Raw genomic sequence first — 23,608 nt, 5'->3', positions numbered from 1 at the left:
ACAGAACATGTTTTTTTAGCTATTCTTGGTTTACACTCGCTTTCTCTGATAGTATTGAGTTTTGTTGCTTCATGCCAAGTCGTTGTTTACAAAACAACTTCACTTATGATCTTCATCCTACGTGTCATATATGGTCTGTATCGGTCTATAACTTGATATAGCTTCAAAAGCATTGCAATTCTTATCCATTATCCTATGTTTGCCTTGAAAGAGATATCGGGCAAAGAACTTGACAAATGCCATCCATGGTGGAGGGTATATAGGATTCGGTCCGGCCGAACTTAGCAGGCTTTACTTGCTTCCCTTAAAAATGTCCGGCTTTAAGAATTCTCGGAGTTATGTTGGGGCGATGCAAGCGAAATTTTTGTTTGGTGTTTATAGTAAAAAAAATCATATGCACATTGGGAGTGGATAGGCCCACTTGGCAACCCACCCCTAATTTTTATACCCACCACCGAAGGGGGTATATTCCGTTTGCAACATCGAAATATCCATTTCCGACCCTATAAAGTATATTTATTCTTGATCAGCGTAAAAATCTAAGACGATCTACCCTTGTCCGTCCGCCTGTCCGCCTGTCTGTTGAAATCACGCTACAGTCTTTAAAAATAGAGATATTGAACTAAAACTTTCCACAGAGTCTTTTTTTGTCAAGTTCGAAGATGGACTATATCAGACTATATATTGATATAGCCCCCATATAGACCGATCCGCCGATTTAGGGTATTAGGCCCATAAAAGCCACATTTAATTTCCGATTTTGCTAAAATTTGGCCCAGTGGGTTGTGTTAGGCCCTTCGAAATATTTTGACAATTTGGCCCAGATCGGTCCAGATTTGGATATAGCTGCCATATAGACCGATCTCTCGATTAAAGGTCTTGGACCTATAAAAGGTGCATTTATTGTCCGATGTGGCCGAAATTTGGGACAGAGAGTTAAGTTAAGCCCCTCGACATACTTCTGCAGTATGGCACAGAGATCGGTTCAGATTTGGATATAGCTGTCATATAGACCGATCTCCCGATTTAAGGTTTTGGGCCAATAAAAGGCGCATTTATTGTCCGATGTCACCGAAATTTGGGACAGTGAGTTTTGTTAGGCTCTTCGACATCCGTGTCGTATATGGTTCAGATCGGTTTATTTTTAGATATGGCTACTAAAGAGATCAGTATTTTGTTATACACAATTGAGCAATGACTTGTACTTATTAGTTTTTGGTCCGAATCGGAACATATTTCGATATAGCTGCTATGGGGCATAAGGCATGCATTTTTACCGGATTTTTACGAAAGGTGGTTTACGTATATACCAGAGGTGGTGGGTATCCAAAGTTTAGCCCGGCCGAACTTAACGCCTTTTTACTTGTTTATAGGAATATAGTCTGATTCAGATTGCATGTGATATGGTTGTAAAGGGGACTAATCTATATAGGGGCTCTATAGGACAAAGTCCGTTAAACACATCCACTAATTTATGAACAAAATACTGATTTATACCAAGTTTCAGCTGAATATCTTAATTTTTTTAAAACGGACGAACAGATGGATTTTTTACTATGTTTCAAACTCCGCATGTAAATTTCGATGTTATTTTCTGTGTAAATCAAATTTTCAACTATTAAAATCCCCATTTCATTCAATTTATACCTAATTATCCACAATTATCAAATACCTCAACAAAATTCCATATATTCGATGAAGGAAAATATGTAAGTCCCAAAGCAAATAAATTACTAAATTGGTCTATTTTTTTCTTAATTACATTATTATACACCTTTTTTTGAAGGGAAGAAAAAAGCTTTCATTCATCTTTGTTTCATTGATGACACAGTAGCCGTGCATTGAAGATAACAAAAAACCGCTAATTTAGCATAGCTAATATGGACATACCAAAGTTTGAATTAGGATTGTCCAAAACACACGTATGGATCATTGAAATCAATGAAAACCACACGAAGTGTTGATGAATCAATACAACATACAACAGCACCATCAACGAAAACCTTAAAAAACTTGCAAACAAAACGAATGCCTCCGGGCATCTTTTATTTGAAGATAACACCTGCCAACACTTCCTCTGCAATTCGTCAGTCATCAAAAATTGTGATTTACTATAAAACAGTTGCTAACTACAGAGAGTAGCATCAGTTCCATCATCACCAACTGCATAACAACAAACAAATATTTCATAGCCGAAATGCGTCTATTATTGGTAAAGATTCAATCAACAGAACCCAGCAAGGACTACAGCTGAATCATTGGATTATAATGTGGATATTCTTCTGTTTTTCTCGTTATAGACTTTGTGCTCTTTGGTTGCTGTGGGTTTGGCTAAGCCCCAGTACAACTATGGCAATGGTGTTTCTGGCACATTTGGAGGAGCAGGCGTTAGTGTAGGTGGACCAAGTGGATTTGGAGGTTCCATTGGAGGTGGATCCTTTGGCTCTTCCGCTCCCATCGGTGGTGGTTCCTCCTTTGGCTCTGGCTCTATTGGTGGTGGATCCTCCTTTGGTGGTTCTTCCTTCGGAGGAGCCTCTCACCATCATACCGCTCCTGCTTCCCATGGTAGTCAGTTTGAAGCTCCTTTCGTCCACAAGCAATTCATTACTATCCAGGCTCCTGAAGATCAAGACAGTTTGTCTCAAACCAAACGCTTAGTCATAGGTCGCCCCCAAAAGAACTATCGTGTGGTCTTCATCAAGTCACCATCAGGCAGCAATGCCAATGTTAAATTACAAGCCGAATATGCTCCACAAGAAGAAAAGACTGTCATCTATGTTTTGTCCAAGAAGGATAGCGCCTTGGAAGTTGGTGATATTGCTACCCCAGCTCCCACTGTACCCAGCAAACCCGAGGTGTTCTTTATCAAATACAAGACTGAAGAGGAGGCCCACCATGCCCAGAAACAAATTCAAGGTAGGCCTTTATTTCCTTGTTACCAATAATCCTTTAACAACTCCATTATTTTGTCTCGCTTTAGCTGAGTACGACAAAATCGAAGGTACCTCGGAACACACAGATGCCGGTGTTGCTCCTCAACAATCTGTTGTTGGCATATTGGGTGAAGGCGGCAATGCTGGCAACACTGGATCTTCTAGTTCATTTGGCAGCAGTTCCAGCGCTTCTGGCATCACATCTGGCTTCGGCAACAGCCTCTCGGCTGGTGCACAAAGCTCAGCTTACTTGCCACCCCAAAGGCATTAAATTGTAAGCATTTGTTGTTGTTTAGTCTTCATTTTTATGTAAATTTTTTAAAATAATTTAGCTTTACATTGTTTGTAAAGAAATCGACGAAATTATAGAAAATTGCGAAAAAAAAAACATTTGAAGTGATTATTTGGTGGTCCTAAAAACGGGCAACGAAAAACTATGATGCTTAACGTATTTATTTAATAAGCCAATTTATAAAAAAAAAAAATCATCTCCTTCCAATTTTCAAGACAGATGCGTTAAGTCCACCAATCTTTCAGTCATCTTAACCTGCAGTTAAACAGGTTCACCCAAGCTCGTGAAACCCTACCCATATACAAACAAAACCGCACAAGTAGAAACTCACCGACTCAACAAAATCGGTACCGCCGGGTCAACCAATCCTATTGGTTAGAGGCAACCAAACCTAAAAATCCGCCAGGGTGTACAAATTCGTGAAAGCCCACAGCTTCACCTGACCTCCAATACCAACCAAACACTGTGTTAACTAGATTCGTAATGTCGGTCGGAAACGAAAAATTATCCAAACTGGCAACTTGTCAACGGGGCTCGTGCACACAATCAAACTCACAGAGTCAAACTAAAACGCAAGTCAACCAAACTAAAAAAGTCAAACAATCTCGCCAAGGCTTCCAGAGTCAACCAGGCTAGTAGAGTTCAACAGACTAACAAATACAAAAAGGCTCGCACAATCAACAACTCAAAGAATCACCAAGACTCACAGTGTTAACCTGAATCACATAATCGTCAAGACTCGCAGAGCGATCCAGACATAAGAGTCACTGCAAATTCATCAGCACGTAGTCAATTTGATCCGTTAATTTAACCAGATTAGCAAAGTCAAATAAACCCAAACCAACTCAAACAGAATCAAATTGAATCAAACTCTTAGGGTCAACCACAATTAGTGAAGCATAGTTAAATAATCCGCACAGTCACAATTTTTTTATACCCTCCACCATAGGATGGGGGCATACTAATTTCGTCATTTCGAAATACGCGTCTAAGACCCCATAAAGTATATATTCTTGATCGTCATGACATTTTAAGTCGATCAGCCATGTCCGTCCGTCTATCTGTCGAAAGCACGCTTACTTTCGAAGGAGTAAAGGAAGGAGTAAAGCTAGGCACTTTGCACAAACGTTTCTTATTGGTGAAGGTCGATTGGGATTGTAAATGGGTCAACTCGGTCCATGTTGTTGTTTATTGTGTTCTATCTTTCGTCTGCTTGACTAAGATGGGATGCGTCTAGAGGGATCTGGGTCTGAGTCGAGTGGGTCTGGCTGGGAAGTTAAATAGGTGTCGTGTGGTCCCTGATCACAATCGGGACATACATCTTACATGTCGGTATCAATCCTTGCTCTATAGGAGCTGAGAAAGTTATTGTGCCAGAACTACTCTGGTTTGCCGGGGGATGTGAAGTTGAATGGTCTCTGCGATAACAGACCAAAAGGTATTGCTTAGACAGCATGTAGTTATGTCTTCGCACTGGTAGGATCTTTGTCACCTGATGGAGGTGGTCCACATGAGAACTGAGGAGATAGCCCGTCGAAGTTCGAAGGGCGGCATTCCGTCAGATCTCTATATTATTCCACTGCGTATCACAGAGCTGACGAGACCACACTGGCTCTACATATTGGGTTGCCCAAAAAGTAATTGCGGATTTTTTAAAAGAAAGTAAATGCATTTTTAATAAAACTTAGAATGAACTTTAATCAAATATACTTTTTTTACACATTTTTTTTCAAAAGCAAGCTTAAAGTAACAGCTGATAACTGACAGAAGAAAGAATGCAATTACAGAGTAACAAGCTGTGAAAAAATTTGTCAATGCCGACTATATGAAAAATCCGCAATTACTTCTTGGGCAACCCGATAACTTAACACAGACCGGGCAATTGCTTTGAACATGGTCAACAAGATTTCTTTGTCAGCACTCCAAGTTGTTGTTGTTGTAGCAGTTTGTTGTGTTCTATCTTTCATCAGCTTGATTCTGTTGAGTGTCAAGATTCAGGAACTCTGCGACTAAGATGGGGTGTGTCCACAGAGATCTGGGTCTGAGTCGAGTGGGTCTGGCTGGGCAGAGTAGGTCCCATGGCAGCCGGTTGTACGCAACGAATTGACCCGATGGAATCCTTCATCGGCAAAGGATGTCGCCTCAGTGTACTTGTACCCCAAGTGCTGCCGGCAAGTGACTTAAGGACCTTGTTTCTACTTTCGACTTTATCGCAAATTGGGGTGGCATGAAGAATAGGTAGAGGTTAAACAGTGCCGGAAATATTACCACGCCTTGGGGAACTTCCTGCTCCACAGTACGGTGCTTCGGTTTCATATCCCTAAATTCGCGACCACACATATAATTCGCGACACAACGTTTCAGGCCTGGCTGAAGGGACGTGTTGACGAAGTCCTCAAATACTTGGCTTGGCATGGCTGACAGTGTTGAATCCCTTCACTACGTTGAATTCCAGTGCTACGAGGACCGTCCTATCTCATGGTCTAGGCTGATTGAAGCCACGGCAAATCTGTGCGGTGATGACATGCAAATCGATCCATGTTTTGATATAACTGCCATATAAAACTATGTTGAGTCTTGACTTCTTAAGCTTCTTATCCGATTTGGCTGAGTTTTGCAATTTTGCGAAGTACAGTTCAAATCGCTTCATAATCTGATGTAGCTGCCATATGAACCGATCTTCCGATTTAATTTCTTGAGTTTCAAGAGAGCGCAATTATTATTCGAATTTGCTGAAAATTTCCATATATCATTTAGGTATGATTTCCAACAACTGTGCCTAGTATGGTCTAAATCAGTCCATAACCTGACATAGCCGTCATATAAATCAATCTCCTTATAAGAGTTCTTGGGCTTCTAGAGGTGCAATTCTTATTCAGTTTGGTTGAAATGTTGCATGAAAAAGTCATTCAAAGTACTTGAAAAATTACATCCATGGTAGAGGTTATATAAGATTTGGCCCGGCCGAACATAGCACACAGAAAAGCTGCGTCATCGGGATTGACATTGAATTGCTCCAGTGTAAAAAGGGGGCAAGCAGAGCCATAGGAAATAACAAAGCCATCGTAACTGACAGAATCATCGGGACAGGCACAAGTAAGAGAGCCAGTAGGTATGACAAGGGCACTCAATAGCACTCAATTTTAGTATTAAAGTGTTTTTAGAATTCATTGCGAAATTAACTCGCATAGTTTATCGTTTATAATCGCCTAGTCGGTAGGACTCACCGAGTCGATAAGACTAACTCATCGCGTCGATAAGGCTCATTATGTCGATAAGACTCATTATGTCGACAAGACTCATATGTCGATAAAACATGATGAAACTAGTTGAGTCGATAAGACTCACTGAATCGATAAGACTCTACAAGGCGACAACACGCATCCACTGACCGAATCGATTAGAATCATCGGGTCGATAAGACTCACGAAGGACTAGAGTGGTCGCAAAAGTCACCGAGCGTCTTGCAGTCAGTTATACTTACAGAGGAAGTATTACTAGTCGGTACGACTTGAATAGATTAAGTACGACTCTCAAAGTTAGGATTTACTGTTGAGATAATGCAGTGTGGTGTACTTCTGGAAAGCGAAATTCCAAATGTTACCTACTGTTCAATATTCAGCCAAAGAATTTTTTCTTTGACCGAACAGCAGCTTCGGAAACTGGGTAGTCCTTAATACATTGCGCGATAGGTCTGCTTGTTTATAAATATTTATATACCAAATTGAGCCAAGCAGACTCATCTTGTCGATAAGACTCATCTTGTCGATAAGACATGATGAAACTAGTTGAGTCGGTAAGACTCTACGTGTCGAAAAAACTCATCCACCGACCGAACCAATTAGATTCATCGATTCGATAAGACTCATAGAGTCTATAAGGACTACAGTGGTGGTAAAAATCACCGAGTCTTGCAATCATTTATACTTACAGAAGAAGTAATACTAGACGGTACGACTTGAATAGATTAAGTACGGCTCTCAAAGTTAGGATCTAATGCTGATAATGCTGTGTGGTATAGTTCTGGAAGGCAAAGTGCCAAAAATCATTGCATTTGAATGAAGAAGGAGCGGCTGTAAATTTTGTTCAATCGATAATGCAGAAATTTTGATAATATCTCGGCTTATGAAAACTCTCCCAAACCCAACTCTTCTTTAAAACACAATGCACCAACTACATCGCATAGTCGTATATAAATTCTTTATTTATTTTCCCCTTCAAATTGAAGATCTAGTTTATTAATATGACAGTTTTTGCTTACCTACTGATTGTATGGCCTTCTTAAGCAATAAATCGGATTGTGACTTATCCAAAGAATCGATTTCTCGGCATGATCTATACAAACTGGAGACCATAGACTCCACCGAATAAGATACCGTTGAAGCTGGCAGCATAGAAATGAAACGGTTTAATTCATTCAATTCTAAAAACAAAAGCATTTTCTATTAAATCCAACATTTTCTCATATTCTTCTGTATACCTTGATATTCGTTAAAAGTCTTATAATTCCATTCTCCTTTCTTGATGACATAGTAATCATTCTCAGCATATTCACGATCAAAATTACCACAGGCCCATTCATAGGTCTCATGGCAGGGGCTTTTGGTGGTATTGGACCACAGCAGTATCTGTCGACTGGCCTCAACGCATTCCTTTTCTAAACATAATTCAGCCTTAAGATAAAATGGCACTTCAGGCCAGAAAGCAATCATCATTATAATGATAATCAGTAAGACGGCACACAGGCAGGCAGTGGTGATGTATAAAATTCGACGCTTTCGTGATAATCGCATCAGAGCATCAATGGAGAGGCGACCTGGAATAAGAAAGGCTAGAAATGGAAAGAAACCACACGGCACACAACACCAGCACCCACATAAAATGAAAATTGGTTTAATGCAAAAATGATTTTTCTTTTTCAATGAGGAATTAAATGGCAATGGCGGTGAAGAATAAAACAAGTAATTGAACCGTACCTCTAATTCCATTTACCGATCCTGTCCCTCCTGAAATAGGCGTTTCCACCTGGGATTCATTGTCATGCCTGTCGTTTTGTGCCTCCATATCCTTGGCAGCCGCTGTCTTATCCACATTGAACTTCAATTGATTGGTGGTTAAAGGCGCTGTTTCACTACCCTCGATCTGTTGTTTGGCATCATCCATTTTGAGGTTACGATCATCGACTTCATCAATCGAGGCTATGCTGGGTCGAAATTTTTGTTGATTCATTGACATTTTCAATATGCATTAATCGAGAGATATTGTTGATGTTTCAATGCAAAAACAAAATATTTGAACGTTTTGTTCTTCTTCTTTTTGGTGAAGCAACAATGATTTATTATCTGTAAATAAAAGACATAGAAGAAAGGAATTGAAAATAATGAAAAAAATATATGTATATATAGAAGAAAAGAAATAAAATTCTAAGATAATGAAGAAGGACATAAAGTAGAAACAATTGAAAAAAACCTCTAAAAAATTAACGAAGAGGGTATTAAGCAACGATCAGAGCGTGACCTAAAATTTTGCAAGAATTTCATTTTATAACTTGTACTTCGGCTTTGGCAAGCAGTACAAAATTTGGCTTACCATAGGTGAACAAATTTTGCTGCATGTCAGTGTATCACTGGGCCAGGATCAATATCCATTAGCCGAAAATACATGACTCGGTGCTAGTAGGTTCTGCAAGTAGTCGGTCGTAAACAAGCACCTTAAAATTATTTTGTGCGCAATCAAATTTTTATTTTTCTTAAATACTATTTAACTTAATTTTATTTAATTTCATTTTTTTTTTCATTTGCCTTATTTATTTACTTTTTATGCTGTTTTAGCAAGCCAATATTAGCCAATCAATCAGTACAAACAGATGATATGTAGTGCTCTAATCAATCACTCCAATTTGTCTTTATCTCACTAACAACTGCATATCGAATATTGGCAAATTGAATTGAATTTTGATTGAACTCATTATGCCTTTATTAATTCCATAATAAAAAAAAAAACCAAAAAAAATATTTTTTAATAACAGCCTCTTAATATGGATTAGTTCGTCAAGTTATTATTTCCTCACCTGGCCTCTGTGAGGGCAATTAAAATCTCATTAATTTCAGTCCGGTGGCTGCTAACACTTCGCCACGATTATTTTGATTGAAAGAGACAAGAAAAATAGAGAAAAGGGTTATCAAAACCCAAAACCAACTTAAAGCACAACAATCACACGCACATCTTAGTAAACCTTGACCTTCGTTATTATAAAATAAAAAAAAACACACACCAAAAGACTAAAAATTGAGTAAAGATAAACAAATCGAAAGAAATTTTACCGTTGCTTGACAAGAAAATGCATAAAACTCTAAAGCATAAGACTGATATCAATTTCACTATACGGTTATGTTAGATAATTTGAAAGATTTACTACCGAGCCGGGCCGAATTTCCCTTACCCTTCACCATGGATTTCATTTGACAAAGTCTTTGAAAGTCATTTTCAAATATAAAGGAGCTCTATAATGTTAGAATTCGATATGGGCTGTAATTGTCATGGCTGCTAGAAGCCATAATTTCAGTCAAACCGGATAATAATTGCGACCTGTAAAGTGTCAAAAACTCAAATCGAGAGATCGGTTTCTTTGGCAGCTACATCAGAGCACAAGGGCACTACACGATCGGGACGTCTAATAAGGCTGTGCTAAGAAAATACAAAGGCGAGCTGAGAAAGGCTCAGATCCATAGAGGATATATCTGAGGCCTCTAGGCTAAGGATGTTCCTATCCTCGAGTCCTATTACGGTGGGATATATTCAGAAGTCGGTGAATGCATGGACAATGATTCCAGTGAGGAAACACTAGAATTACTCGTTGACACAGTGTAAAACAAGTATATTTGATTAAAGTTCATTCTAAGTTTTATTAAAAATGCATTTACATTCTTTTAAAAAATCCAATTACTTTTTGGCAACCCAATAACTTACTTACTAAAAGATGCATTACGACAGGCTTGAGATTTCTAGATCTAAAAGATGATTCAGCAGAGGAACACCTTAAGCAGGTGTTCCCTCCTTCTCTAATTAGGAAAATAACCATAAACAATATTTTGGGTTGCCCAAAAAGTAATTGTCGGTAATATAGTAGTAATATAGTCGGCGTTGACAAATTTTTTCAACGGCTTGTGACTCTGTAATTGCATTCTTTCTTCTGTCAGTTATCAGCTGTTACTTTCAATCGTAAAGGTGTCATATTCCACCAGGACAACGCTAGACCGCACACATCTTTGGTCACTCTCCAAAAACTGAGTGAGCTTGGCTGGGAACTTTTGATGCATCCACCATATAGCCCTGACCTTGCACCATCAGACTACCATTTATTTCGATCTTTGCAGAACTCCCTAAATGGTAAAACTTTCGGCAATGATGAGGCTATAAAATCGCACTTGGTTCAGTTTTTTGCAGATAAAGGCCAGAAGTTCTATGAGCGTGGAATACTTAATTTGCCAGGAAGATGGCAAAAGGTTATCGAACAAAATGGCAATTATATATTTGATTAAAGTTCATTCTAAGCTTAATTAAAAATGCATTTACTTTCTTTTAAAAAATTTGCAATTACTTTTTGGGCAACCCAATATTATTGTCCCTGGAAGAAAAAGGTGTAAAAGTGGTAGCGGTTTCAGCTCTCTAAGAGATATGCTTCAGGAAGCTCTACGTGCAAAAGCGAAGTGGGCTACGGAAAGTGGTCTAGGCGTATGACAGAAGTAGTTCTTTTCAGCAGGAGATACAGGTTACCTACAGTGGCACTTGCCTGCTTGGGAGGAGAGAATTTTCCATTTACTGAAAGCGTAGACAGAAAATTGAACCTCAAATGGAACATTTTGGAAGAAAGGTAACTCTTGCACCTGCAAGAGAGCCATTGGCAAAAGTTGTGGATTTAAACAGCGTGTCATGCACTGGGTATATACTACAGTTATCAGACCTATAATACTATATGGTGTTGTTGTCTGGTGGACAGTCCACCTACTTGGCGCTTAAAAAGTTCACCTACTGTTCAATACTCAACCGGATCTTAAGGATGGTTGATTATGCATCGCAGCCGCACTGAGGACGACACCATCTGATGCACTGAATTTAATGATACATCCAATGCGTCTGGACATTGTGGCTAGACAAATTGCTGCGACCACTGCCGTGTGACTAAGGGATCTTTTTCTTTGGTCATGTGGAACATCAGACATTGTATCAAGGATGACACTGTGTTATCCTTGATACAATGCCCGATGTTCCAGGCAGTGTCGATTACATCCTACCTGAGCCGATTTATGATAGAAAGTACTGTACCACTATTCCTGATAGAACCGATTGGAACTACGATATTCCTGGTAATAGAAATTACATAGACTTCTACACGGACAGTTCCAAACTAGAAGACCAGGTGGGATTTAGTGTTTACTCTGAAAAACTAAAACTGGTCACATCGGGAAGGTTACCCGACCACTACAGTGTGTATCAAACGGAAAACCTTGCAATTAAAGAAATGGTGGAATGGCTAAGATATAATGTCATAACGACAACTCGCATGAATACCTTCTCAGGCAGCCATTAAATCCCTGGAGAACATATTTCTGAATTCAAAAAACCGCCCACAACTGTTACAGATCTCTCAACGAGATGGCTGAACAGTTCACTATTCACCTGTTCTGGGAGCCGGGCCACAGAGATATCCCAGGAAACTGTAAAGTGGGCGAGCTTGCGAGACTAGGAACTACCTTACACATTCTAGGGGAACTAGAATCTGTGGGTATGCCTCTAGCGACATGTAAGCTAAGTCTCCATGATCAAGCCCGAAAGACAACGAATGAAAGACCATCCACAATGCGTTTCTGGGTTTTGAGTAGAAAGGACGTGAGACTTATAGGACTGTAGGATATTGGTGTCGCATAACTTGCCTTGCCAGGCTCGGGTATTAATACCACCCTAGCTTCCTGCCAGGCCGTAGGTGTATATGCCAGTCCTAAGCACGCTGTGAAAATAAAGGCCAGATGGGGCGTCAGATAATCCGCCTCCTTCTGTAGTAACGCCTGAAATAATGCATCAGGTCCGGGTGACTTAAATGGTTTGAAACTCTTCAAGGCTTCCTTTACCATAAATTATGTAATGATAAGCCTTCGATAATTCTCATTATTCCCAGATTACGGTGTCTGTCTGCGTTTTTATCAAAAGCTTCAACATCCTCCGTTGTCTCTGCTCTCACTCCCATGTCGTCTACTAACGTTTCCGTTTGGACATGGGGTTTTGAGAGAAACTTTTTCATCTTGGCTGCGTCATTAACGCTATCGACCTGTTCACAGAAAAGCTTCCAATAGGCACGTTTTGCGGCTCTGGTAGTCTTATTGTATTTCTTGAGCCGTGTGTAATATATATTCCATTATATTTCCACATTTTTACGACGTGCTCTGTTATAAAATCTGCGGACCTCTTTCCCGATGTTGGGAATCTCCACAGTCATCCAGGGTTTTTCTTGGGCTGATTTCCTTTCTTGAAGAAGACAACTATCTTCGAAAGACCCCACTAATGCAGTCTTAATCCTGTTGACATTGTCGTCAATGCCTTCTATGCTTGTACAATCTAAATTATCTGGCCCAAGTCTTCTTCTAGGCATAAGCGTAGAAAGGCCTCAGGGGGTTAGGCAAAGCTCCCCCAGGATAAGTTTCACATCGTTTTCGACAAAATTTTCCTAATTTTATAGCTTTCAAAGGGTTTAGAAAGTTGCGCTGGCCTCGCTAATGCTTCTGGCCAGTTTATTTTCAACTTATTACGGAAGCTTATCGGATTCGGCGCTGGCCGTGCTATTCTAAACCTAATGTAGCGATGGTCAGAGAAGGAGTGTTCATGGAGATCCTCCAATCCTGAGCCTTATCGATTAGATTTTTCGAACATATTGTCACATCTAAAACCTCCTCCCTGATCCTATTAACGTAGCGGTGTTACCAATAGTAAGTGTTATTAGGCCATTGGTTTTCACCGATTCTGCCAGGGCTTGGCTTTCCTTAGTTACGTTCTCTCAACACGTGCTTTCTTATCATTATCAATCATTGACACTCACTTCCCACATTTTATCACATTTTTTGCTGTTGAATGCTTTTCTTCTACAAAAACAGAAATAAAACAGACTTTGATTAATTGTAACTGACTAAATAGAATGTTTAGCATAATTTCGTGTCTGCAGCAGTAGTTTTGTCAATTTTTTCCTGCATTTTTTTAAGCTTGCTGTCATTGTCTTCACAGTTCTATTGAATCTGTTGCAGGTTGTATTCATCATCGAAAGGCATCGCATCATCGCTTGCGGTTTCTTCTGAATATAAAACCCCAATAAAAGGAGACTACAACTCAGACAAGTCACACATGTCTTAAAGCTTATTGAATGGAACATCTTTTCATATTTAAATTGGCTGCAATTGATGACAATTTACCCACACAGATATGCATACATATGCGCTTCTTAAAGACACTGAACTAAAACCACAGATACTGAGATGATCATCACTAGCAACTTCGTCAGAAGTCGGCGGAATGTGTGACCACGGAAACCAGAACATGCACAATGCATATTTAAATTAATAGTGGGTGTCAAAGGAATGATTCCCAAACAGCTTTGTTAGAATTCTACTGGGGATTCATTGTAGTTGATAGATAGAACTTATTCCTCATTTTGAAAAGATAAGTTAAAAGGTGATGTCACAACTTATATCTTATCGAAGGCAACTGGCAAGTGAATGAAACTAGAAGTTAAATTTTGAGCGGATGATGCTTGAATATTTCTGCGATAAAAAAAATGTATGTACATTAGGGTGATGACTTGTTTACAACCTTATATCCCTGTATCACATTTTGATGAGTTTTTATTTAAGATTAGATAAAATCTTACATATAATGTGATTCGTAAAAAATCCCAATTAATTATTACTTTAATTGGATTAATTGAAAATTTGAAAAAATTCAATGACATTTTTAATTGGATCAATTAAATAATTAATTGGAAATTTCGAAAATTTTCAACAATTTTTCTAATGAGTATGCAATTTTTTTAATTGAACAATTTTTAATTACCTTTTTTAAAACCTATGATTGATATTATCATTTTCGTGATATATATTTTCACTTCCGTTTCAATTAAAACCTGATTAGGGTGGTGACTTTTATACAACTTAGTTTCCCTGTATTATATTTTGTTGAGTTTTGTTTCAGATTAGGCGAAATTTTTAAATAAAAGGCAATTAGCTAAAAATATCTCATGAGCAAAACGAATTTAAAAAAAAATCACAAAAATTTCATTTCCAAGCGGTTTGTGCGCGAGTTTTTTCAATATTTTAATGATTAAATGCATTCATTCTTGCAACAGGAAATAATTTTTAAGAAAAAACTCAAAAAATCATCACCCTAATCTACATATATTACTTTTTAAATCAAAACAGGCTACAATGTTCCTTCACATGAACTTCTCAACTTACTCTCTCTTACACCGGTACTCACAAAACTTAATGCAGATTTAAAATATGTTTATTTGACAGATTTCCCTTATAGAAGTGTCAAATAAACCTATTTTTAGACTTCATTAAGTTTAGTGAATACGGCCGTTAGTATTTCGGCAAGGCTTTCAACTAACATGTTCTTCAATTAAATGGCTTGAATTTTACATCAACTTATTCGAACCTACTGTATTCTGCAAACAAAATATGCATAATTTTATCTTTATTTTTACAAAACGTAAATATGCGCATGTGGCATCATATATATTAACATAGTTCTACATAGCCCGACAATGACTGTGGTCATTGTAAAAAAAAACTTTTAAATTACATTTTTTTTTGTTACAGTTGACTTATCATCTGAATGACTGACATATTGGCTTAAAATTTATTTCAATTAAATTATAAATAAAATTTATCAAATTAAATTTGAAGAATATATAATGTGCATGATTGATTTATCACAGACAATTGGGCTTTAGATTTGACACTACAATTTGACAAAATCTTGTCATGTTTGCTTATATTGACATTAATGAAATAAAAATATAACTTGTCAAATTTAAATAGAATATTGGCAGTAATATTGTCATACGTTTATAGTTCCATATTTTATTGATTTATTAGTTGCCCAAATATGCCAGCCCAACAAAAAAATTTCATAAAGTTGGAAGCACCTACAATTCAGTGTGCATACTGTATGCTGTACCACGAAGCGCAATTTTTTCTTGCGCTGAATTCAGCACTACTTTTAGCAATTATATATACATATAATAATTCTAACTCAATGGATTATTCGGATGCATTTTAGTGCTAAAACTGCGCAATTTCGGTGCTCTAACGTACGCGGGTGCTTCTTTATCCGCATTCATATTTAGTTGCACTCCGTTATGGAAGCGTTGTTTTTGTGTGTTTGGCACGATCTTTAACGAACGACAGAACATGTAACGATTTAAAACGAACATGGGAGTGTTAATGATTTTCTATTCTCCATTGCGCTGAATTGCATACAAAATGCAAGCGCATTCAAGGGGGACATTGCCATAGAATTTCATCAGTGAAATAAGTGCACCGGTAGCGCTGTGTGGCTTTATCCTATTCTCCATTGCGCTGAATTGCATACAAAATGGAAGCGCACTCAAGGGGGACATTGCCATAGAATTTCATCAGTGAAATAAGTGCACCGGTAGCGCTGTGTGGTTGAACTTAATTTACAAAGATGCTGAAAACTCATCATGTTTTTTGCTGGGATAGATACATTTAATGAGCTCCTGGGACATCTTTGGTCCAAATGTTGGAAAAATTATCTTACTCCAAGAGACCCCAATAACGGGTAGAGGCTAGTGGAATCCGGCCTAGAAAAGAATATGGTTAGGTCAGTTTAGGTTGAAAAGAAAATTCAGATATTGATCCGCACCATGCCACTATGGACATACACCTAAGCCAGTAATCGGCTTATTGTGCGCTCTAAATACAAAAAAAGTAACCTCGAAAAAGCCTCGTCTTCTCACGATCTGGAACCCCCCATAGGATTTTCGCCGTCCTATCGGACGTTTCGCTATTCCACAGGATTGCATGCGCATTCGTCGCACACGCCCTTAACTCGGATTGTGTCGAGTTTATTGACGGCAGGCCTCTGGCCTTCACCGCCTAATCGTCTCCCCTTTCATTCCCCCTTATTCCGTTAAGGCCCGGCACCCAAACGATGCGGATTTTGGTATCCTCAGAGAAGGCGTTAAGGATTCTTCTTACACTGCAAGACTGTTTGTGCCCTCACCGTCGTGGTTGTTATTGCCCTTATGGCAATTTCATTGTCCGCAAAGGTGTTCACACTCGCCGTCCTCGCGTTAGCACCACACCGCCTCATACATTCCGTAATAGCCCGGATCTCCGCCTGCAGCAACGTATTATGGTTAGGTAGTCTAAAACAGACTAAATCCGTGTAACATGATGGCAATACTAGGGTCCCGTCAATTCAAGACTGAGATGAACCTTAAATGTCCTTAAAAACTAAAAATAAATTCTGTCCGAACTTTTTATAAAAATCGCCAACATACCCTTTTCGGGCAAAGATAGTTTCAAAATCGGCAGACCACAAGTGAAGATTTCGCAGCCTAAACAAATTTCCGAGATAACCAACTTAAGGGACCAGCCAATAGGCGATCGGACAACCTAGGACCTTGAAATTTTGATCACGATCTCTCTCACTTTAGATCTAACCATTTCAAAGAAATATCTCTATCCGTTTTCAAATGGCATATTATACCCATCACTATAGGATGTTGATCTGTGACCTCATAAAGTATATATTTTATGATCGTTTTGACATTCTAAGTCGACTTAAGGATGCGCTAATGACGGGCAATCCAACCTTTGGAATCCTACACCACAATAGGTACAAAGGTTAAATTTTAAATGAGGAATTTCAACCATACAGGAAATCGATATGCAAAATTTGCAGAATATCAGTTTATAAATGAGCTTGCAAAGGCTGGACGCATGAGGAGTATTTCGCGATTCAGGTAGCCGCTTATTGTTTTTTTCATCCGGCTTACTGCTACGTAGACTTCATTTTTACTAGGTTGTATACATTCTATACCATCATCAGGGATCCAAGTACAGATGTTTCGGCCCTTTCCATGGAGTGGGCAATGGCTTGCGATTACGCTGCTATACTATCAGGACAGGAAGTGGAGTATGCCGATGCCACCTATTGTGTTTGTAGCTTTCCGGTGTCCAGCTTCCGTGTAGAGTCAGATCGTACGTTTCTCGCTGCACTTAGACCATAGCGAACCTTTGCTGCAACAAAGTAATGCTCCGAACCCATGTTTCGATCGTATATCTAACACACAGGTTGAATGCCTTCCATCTATCACAACATGTTCTATCTGGTTTCTCGTGTGACAAATATGTGGCCGTGTGAATCCTTCGATGTTGAATCTGGTGCTGCTAACTACCATGTTCTTTGCCGCGGCGAAGTCTATTAGCTTCAATCCATTATCGGAATTTTCTTCTTGTAGACTAAATTTTCGAACGTTGAGTCAAAAAAATTTTTCTTCCCTATTTTCGCTCTCAACGATTTCAATATCATGGGCGGGAAGCGGTCATATTCTTTTTCAAGGCGCTCGTCGCAAATATTCTTGGTCCTTGCGCAAATACAGCTGATGTTGAGTAAACTTGGAGATCCGATGTTTCTATCTCCGACAAACCACAAATTCGCATCCAAATGCGTGCCTCGTTTCATGACAGCTATAATATAAGGCGTCACCTCTTGGTGTTGTTGTGGAGCCCTTCCCGAGCCATAGCATTTCCTGTATGGCGGTAATGTCTGCCCAATATTTATCCAATACAACCGACAATGCGTATACTGCGCCCTCTCTATAAAGAGTGCGGACATTCCTGGTGCAGATAAGCAAATCATGGATTAAAACGTTTGCGGGAGTCGTCAACAAAGAAGGGATCCGTTTTTAATCTTCTTCGTTTTTTCGAGCGAAAATGTTGCGTTGTCTAGATCATGTTTTCAGAATGAAGGAAGAAGCTCCAGCAAAGAAGTCTTTTGAAGGCGACCATAAAATAAAACCCAAAAGGGGAAGACCAAAACTCCGATGGATTCCCCAAGTGGAGAGCGACATCTCGAAACTGGGTGTCAGAGATTGGAGAAGAAGTGCAGAAGATCGAGGCGCTTGGACATATTATCCATGTTCAGCTGGACTAATAAATTTTCTATAATGACCAATTAAAGTAAAGTTAGCCGCTTCTCCTGGAGCTGAGAAAGCATGGCTTCGGACTGCTGACTGGCTATAGTAATGTCAGGTCTTTTACATAGCGCCGGGCGCAGGTAGATTTCTTCGCAGTGTGCGATGACAAGGAGGAATTGAAGACTGTCATTCTCCTTTTGGCCGTATTATGATGAGAATACACAAGACACAATGTGCCTGGATTCACTTTAGGTTTTTAGTCCTCTTGCTATTCTGGAGTTCAATAGAGACCTCAATTGGCTAGATCACTTAGAGTTCTTGACATTCTGCAATTGAACACAATGGACCTTAAGGCTCCGAGTGAGAAGACTTGGAACGAAGTTGCTAGTCGCGTTGCCTCAATCTAACCTAACTTAGAAACAAATAACCCTTCGCTCATATCAATGAGTGCTGTCCTATTGAAGTTTTAGTTCAATTGAGTTAATACAAAGTTGAAAATATCACAGTCGGAACGTCGAGCGAACAGAAAAACATGGAATATTAGTAACTATAATGTTGAGAAAACTGCAGTTTGTCAACTTCGACATCACCATAATCGAAACGACGACACGACAACGACAGTTTCAAAATAAAACGAAGAATAGTATATGTTAATAGATGCACGACAAAAATTACACTCTGACACTACCCGTTTTATGGTAAACATGGGCACCTGGGAAAACAAATGAGGCAGTACTTGAGGAGTTTGAGAGAAAGAAGTACTTGGAAATCTATTGAGTTCGGCTAATTGATCACACGTTCTCAACAGCCAGTTTTAATAAGAAAGTACTCTTCTATGCTTCTATTAGTGAAAAAGATGTACTTCACAATCCTGCACTGGATACATATCCAGAACATCAGTGTACTGAATAGCATTAACGTAGAAACCGCGGATGAGCTCGAATAGTTATTTTTAATGAAAACCTAATTTTAACGAATTGGAGGTCACCGTGGCGCAGAGGTTAGCATATCCGTCTGTGACGCTGAACGCTTAGATTGAACATCAGAAAAATTTCAGCGGTGGTTATCCTCTTACTAATGCTGGCTACATTTGTAAGGTATCCTACCATGTTGAAACTTCTCTACTAAGTTGTGTCGCTATGCGGCACGCCGTTTGGACTAAGTATAAAAATGGAGGTCCATCATCATTGAGCTTAAATTTTAAAAGGACTGCACTCATTGATATGAAAGAACTACTCCCTGTTCCTTAATGAAATATTCATGGGAAATTTAGTATTTAGAAGTAATTTTAACGAATTATGCGTTTAATCTCAAATATTGTCAACAAGTCTAATGTATCATTTCTTTTTTTTCTTGGAATTTCATGTCAATGGCAATGTTTTTCAATTTGTGAAATTGTTTTTTTTTCTGTTTAAAACAAAGTTCTAGGGAATCCATTTAAAATTAATTAACATTTAGTGTGCTGGTCATTCTATTATGGCCGAGTAGTATTAACGTTATCTCTGTAACGATAAATAGCAACGGAAAGTGACTTAAACTTCTAAAAATGAGTTATGAAATATTAAAAAACACAATAGGGAGAATTCTCAGAGTAGTTGAGGTACTTGAAATTGAAATATAAGCAATATTTCAATGGTTTTGATAGTGTGTTTTTACATTTTCAAAGATAAGATAAAATACGAATACCAAACTGAATACAGTGAAGTTCTGATTTCGTAGTCAGCAAACACTATTCAAGAAAGAAGAGAATAGAGAAATTTAAATTTAAAAAAAAATGTCAGCACAATTGTATTTAAATAGCCGAATTGTCAAAAATACTTGTCAAGCTTGATTTGCAATGTATAAAAATAAATACATATTTCAACACTTTGTGTCTTTGGCGGTTGTTAAACCCTTTTATGTCAATTTTCCTGGCTGCGCTAATCATCAGTCAGCCATTTAAACGACACAGTCGGCAAAGATTTTGTACTCACTTATAGTCTGATAACCTAAATTGAAGACAATGACGTCGCCAAGACGCTTGACACTTATCAATGCTACAGATACCATCGACAACGTACAAGGAGGGTATCTTTCATGAAATTCTGATGTAATTGCATGTTCACTTTCTGTCTCAAGTTGAACCTCTCAACTCTTTTTTTTAGACTAAATGAGTCAAAGAAAAGAGAAAATAGAACATTATTCAATTTTTTTTTTTCTTTGTATAAAAATTTAAATGAGGACATAATGACATCATTAAATAAAAAACAAAATCAATAAAAACTATAGCGTGAAACAACGGTTAGGTTGAAACAAGTAAAAGCATGCTAAGTTCCGCCGGGCCGAATCTTGGGAACCCACCACCATGGATCCTGCAAAAATATGGGAGCTATATCTGGTAATAGACCGAATTGGACCGTACTTGGCGCAGTTGTTGATAGTCATAACAGAACACTATATGCAAAATTTCAGCCAAATCGTATAAAAATTGTGGCTTGTAAGGGCTAAAGAAGTCAAATCGGGAGATCGGTTTATATGGGAGCTATATCACGTTCTTGACACAGTTGTTGGAAGTCAAAATAGAAGACTATGTGCAAAATTTCAGCCAAATGGGACAAAAATTGCGGCCTCCAGGCGATTAGTAAGTCAAATCAGGAGATTGGTTTATATGGGAGCTATATCAGGTTATAGACCGATTTGGACCGTACTTGACTCCGTTGTTGGGAGTCATTATAGAATACTATGTGCAAAATTTCAGCCAAATCGGACAAAAATTGGGACTCCCATGGTCTCAAGAAGTCAAATCGGGAGATCGGTTCATATGGAAGCTATATAAATCTGAACCGATATGGCCCATTTGCAGTCCCCAATGACCTACATCAATGTTAAGTATCTGTGCAAAATTTCAAGCGGCTAGCTCTACACGTTCCACCGCTATCGTGACTTCGACGGTCGGACGGACATGGCTAGTTCGAATCAGAATTTCGAGACGATCAAGAATATATATACTTTATGGGGTCCTAGATGAATATTTCGAGGTGTTACAAACGGAATGACTAGATTAGTATACACCCATCCTATGGTGGTGGGTATAAAAGGGGAGCGGATCTTAATCCGCCCCATGCCACTATGGGCATACACCTAAGCCAGTATTCGGCTTATTGTGGGTTCTAAATACAATAAAGTAACCTCGTGGATACCATGATTAAGAGTAGGACATCCAACGAACTGCTCAAATACAAAACAGCATGCCTATCTCAAGGGAAGGTCGGTGGAGACTGCCCTGTACGAGGTTGTGCATAAAATAGAAGAATCCTTCGATGCCAATACGTACACACTGTGGTATGCATTGTCATCGAGAGGACTTTTAACAATGTGCGGACCGACACACTGATCCAATCCTTAGACAAGTATCGGGTGAAACAGGTCCTTAGAGACTTGATAAACGATATGCTAAGGTGGATAAATTGGTTGTCCCATGATATTAATATAAGGTTTATCGCCACTCCCATGTGTGACCACCATAAATGATATTTTACGGATTCTGACTGAGGAGGGGTAAGGATCCGATCAGCTGTGCAGAAGGACCGAAAGGGTCTTGCAAATAACACACGACTGGGCTAGACCTAGGGTCTCAATGTTAACACAGAGAAGACTGAAGCCTGCCTATTCACGAGGAAGACGAAGGTGGCCCAATTTGACTCACCACGATTTTTTGATAGAACGATTTCGATATCTGTCGATATTTCGGACAGGACTCTAAATTAGAAGTGTCACATTCTGGAGAGTACCGAGAAGGCTCACAGATGTTGACCATTATGTAGACGGGCCGTAGGCTCGAAATGGGGCCTGAGTCCGAGGATAGTCCACTGGCTCTACAGGAGCGTGATTACAGCGATACTTACTTACTCCTCAGTAGTTTGGTGGACTACGATGGAGAGAAAGTGCAAGGTAAGGATAATACAACAGGTTCACAGAACATGTTGTCTTGGTATAAGGGGGCGATGAGAACCACTAGGGCACTGAAGGCTATTCCAGATATCCGACCCATAGACATACAGATTAAATGTGAGGCAGCCATTGCGGTTATGGGACTTAAGGCGATGAGAGAATGGATAGAGGATAGGAGCTGATAATACCATCACGATATAATCGAGACGATGATAGGAAGCCTGAAAGGAATGGAAGAGATTTCCGATTGGATACATTTACATTTTATCGCCAAACCCATGGGTGACCACCATAAATGACATACCACAGATGCTGACTTAGGAGGGGTAAGGATCCGATCAGCTATGCAGAAGGGCCGAAATGGTCTTGCAAATGGCACACGACTGGGCCAGACCTAGGGTCTCAATGTTAATACACAGAAGACTGAAGCCAGCCTATTCACGAGGAAGACAAACGAATAGAACGATTTCTATGTCTGACAATGTCAAATACTTAGGTGTGATCTTGGGCAGGAAACTGAATTGGAAGTATCACATTCAGGAGTGTACCAAGAAGGCTCACAGATGTTGTTCACTATGTAGACGGGCCGTAGGCTCGAAATGGGATTTGAATCCGAGGATAGTCCACTGGCTCTACAGGATAGAGGATAGGAGCAGATCATAGCATCGCGGTATTATCGAGGCGATGATAGGAAGCCTGGAAGGAATGGACGAGATTTCCGATCGTATAACTAAGACGACACATGAGGTCGAATGCGAGGCACTGCTGCCAACGACGTAGTCTTGAATTGAAGGAACCTTAGTATTGTCATATGGAAGATCATGTAACACGGATGGATCAAAGCTAGAGGACAGAGTGGGACGAAGATCCCTAGACCCAGGGACGAAGATCTATTTAAGACTGCCTGACCATAATATGGTCCTTCATGCGTAGATCCCGGCGATCACGGAGTGCGTGAGGTGGTGTGGTTTTCACGCGCGGACACCGTGTAGGAGTATCAACATCTTTACGTACAGTAAACAGACCATAAGGGCAGTACGCTAAGATCACAAGCAATCTTGGAATGTAAGAAAGTGACTAACGCATTCTCTGAGAATGCCAAACTCCGCATCGTTTGGGTACCGGGCCAAAGCGGAGTAACTGGGAATGAGAAAGCAGACGATTTGGTAGTGAAGGCCAGACAACTGCCGTCTATAAACTTGGTTAAGCCGAAACCGTTCGCAACGAATGCGCATGTAACCC

The 23,608-nt window shown here is 39.3% G+C and overlaps 1 protein-coding gene across 2 annotated transcripts in view; it reads right to left on the bottom strand.

Annotated features, from left to right (window-relative positions):
- Nucleotides 1-23,608, bottom strand: part of LOC106082699 (protein gone early) — a 154,734-nt gene that overhangs the window by 110,390 nt on the left and 20,736 nt on the right. The window contains exons 2-4 of one of the 2 annotated variants that reach the window (XM_013245370.2): nt 8,202-8,567; nt 7,706-8,041; nt 7,487-7,648 (exon numbers count right to left, since the gene is read on the bottom strand). In XM_013245370.2, coding sequence (XP_013100824.1) covers nt 7,487-7,648; nt 7,706-8,041; nt 8,202-8,460 — 757 coding nt within the window. In that variant the 5' untranslated portion in view covers nt 8,461-8,567. Of the gene's footprint in view, nt 1-7,486; nt 7,649-7,705; nt 8,057-8,201; nt 8,568-23,608 lie in introns of both variants that reach the window. The other variant, XM_013245369.2, reaches the window with a different exon arrangement.

This window comes from Stomoxys calcitrans, chromosome 4 (assembly GCF_963082655.1).
Source record: "Stomoxys calcitrans chromosome 4, idStoCalc2.1, whole genome shotgun sequence".
NCBI classification, from domain to species: Eukaryota; Metazoa; Arthropoda; class Insecta; order Diptera; family Muscidae; genus Stomoxys; species Stomoxys calcitrans.
This window is presented reverse-complemented; position numbering and strand designations above follow the sequence as displayed.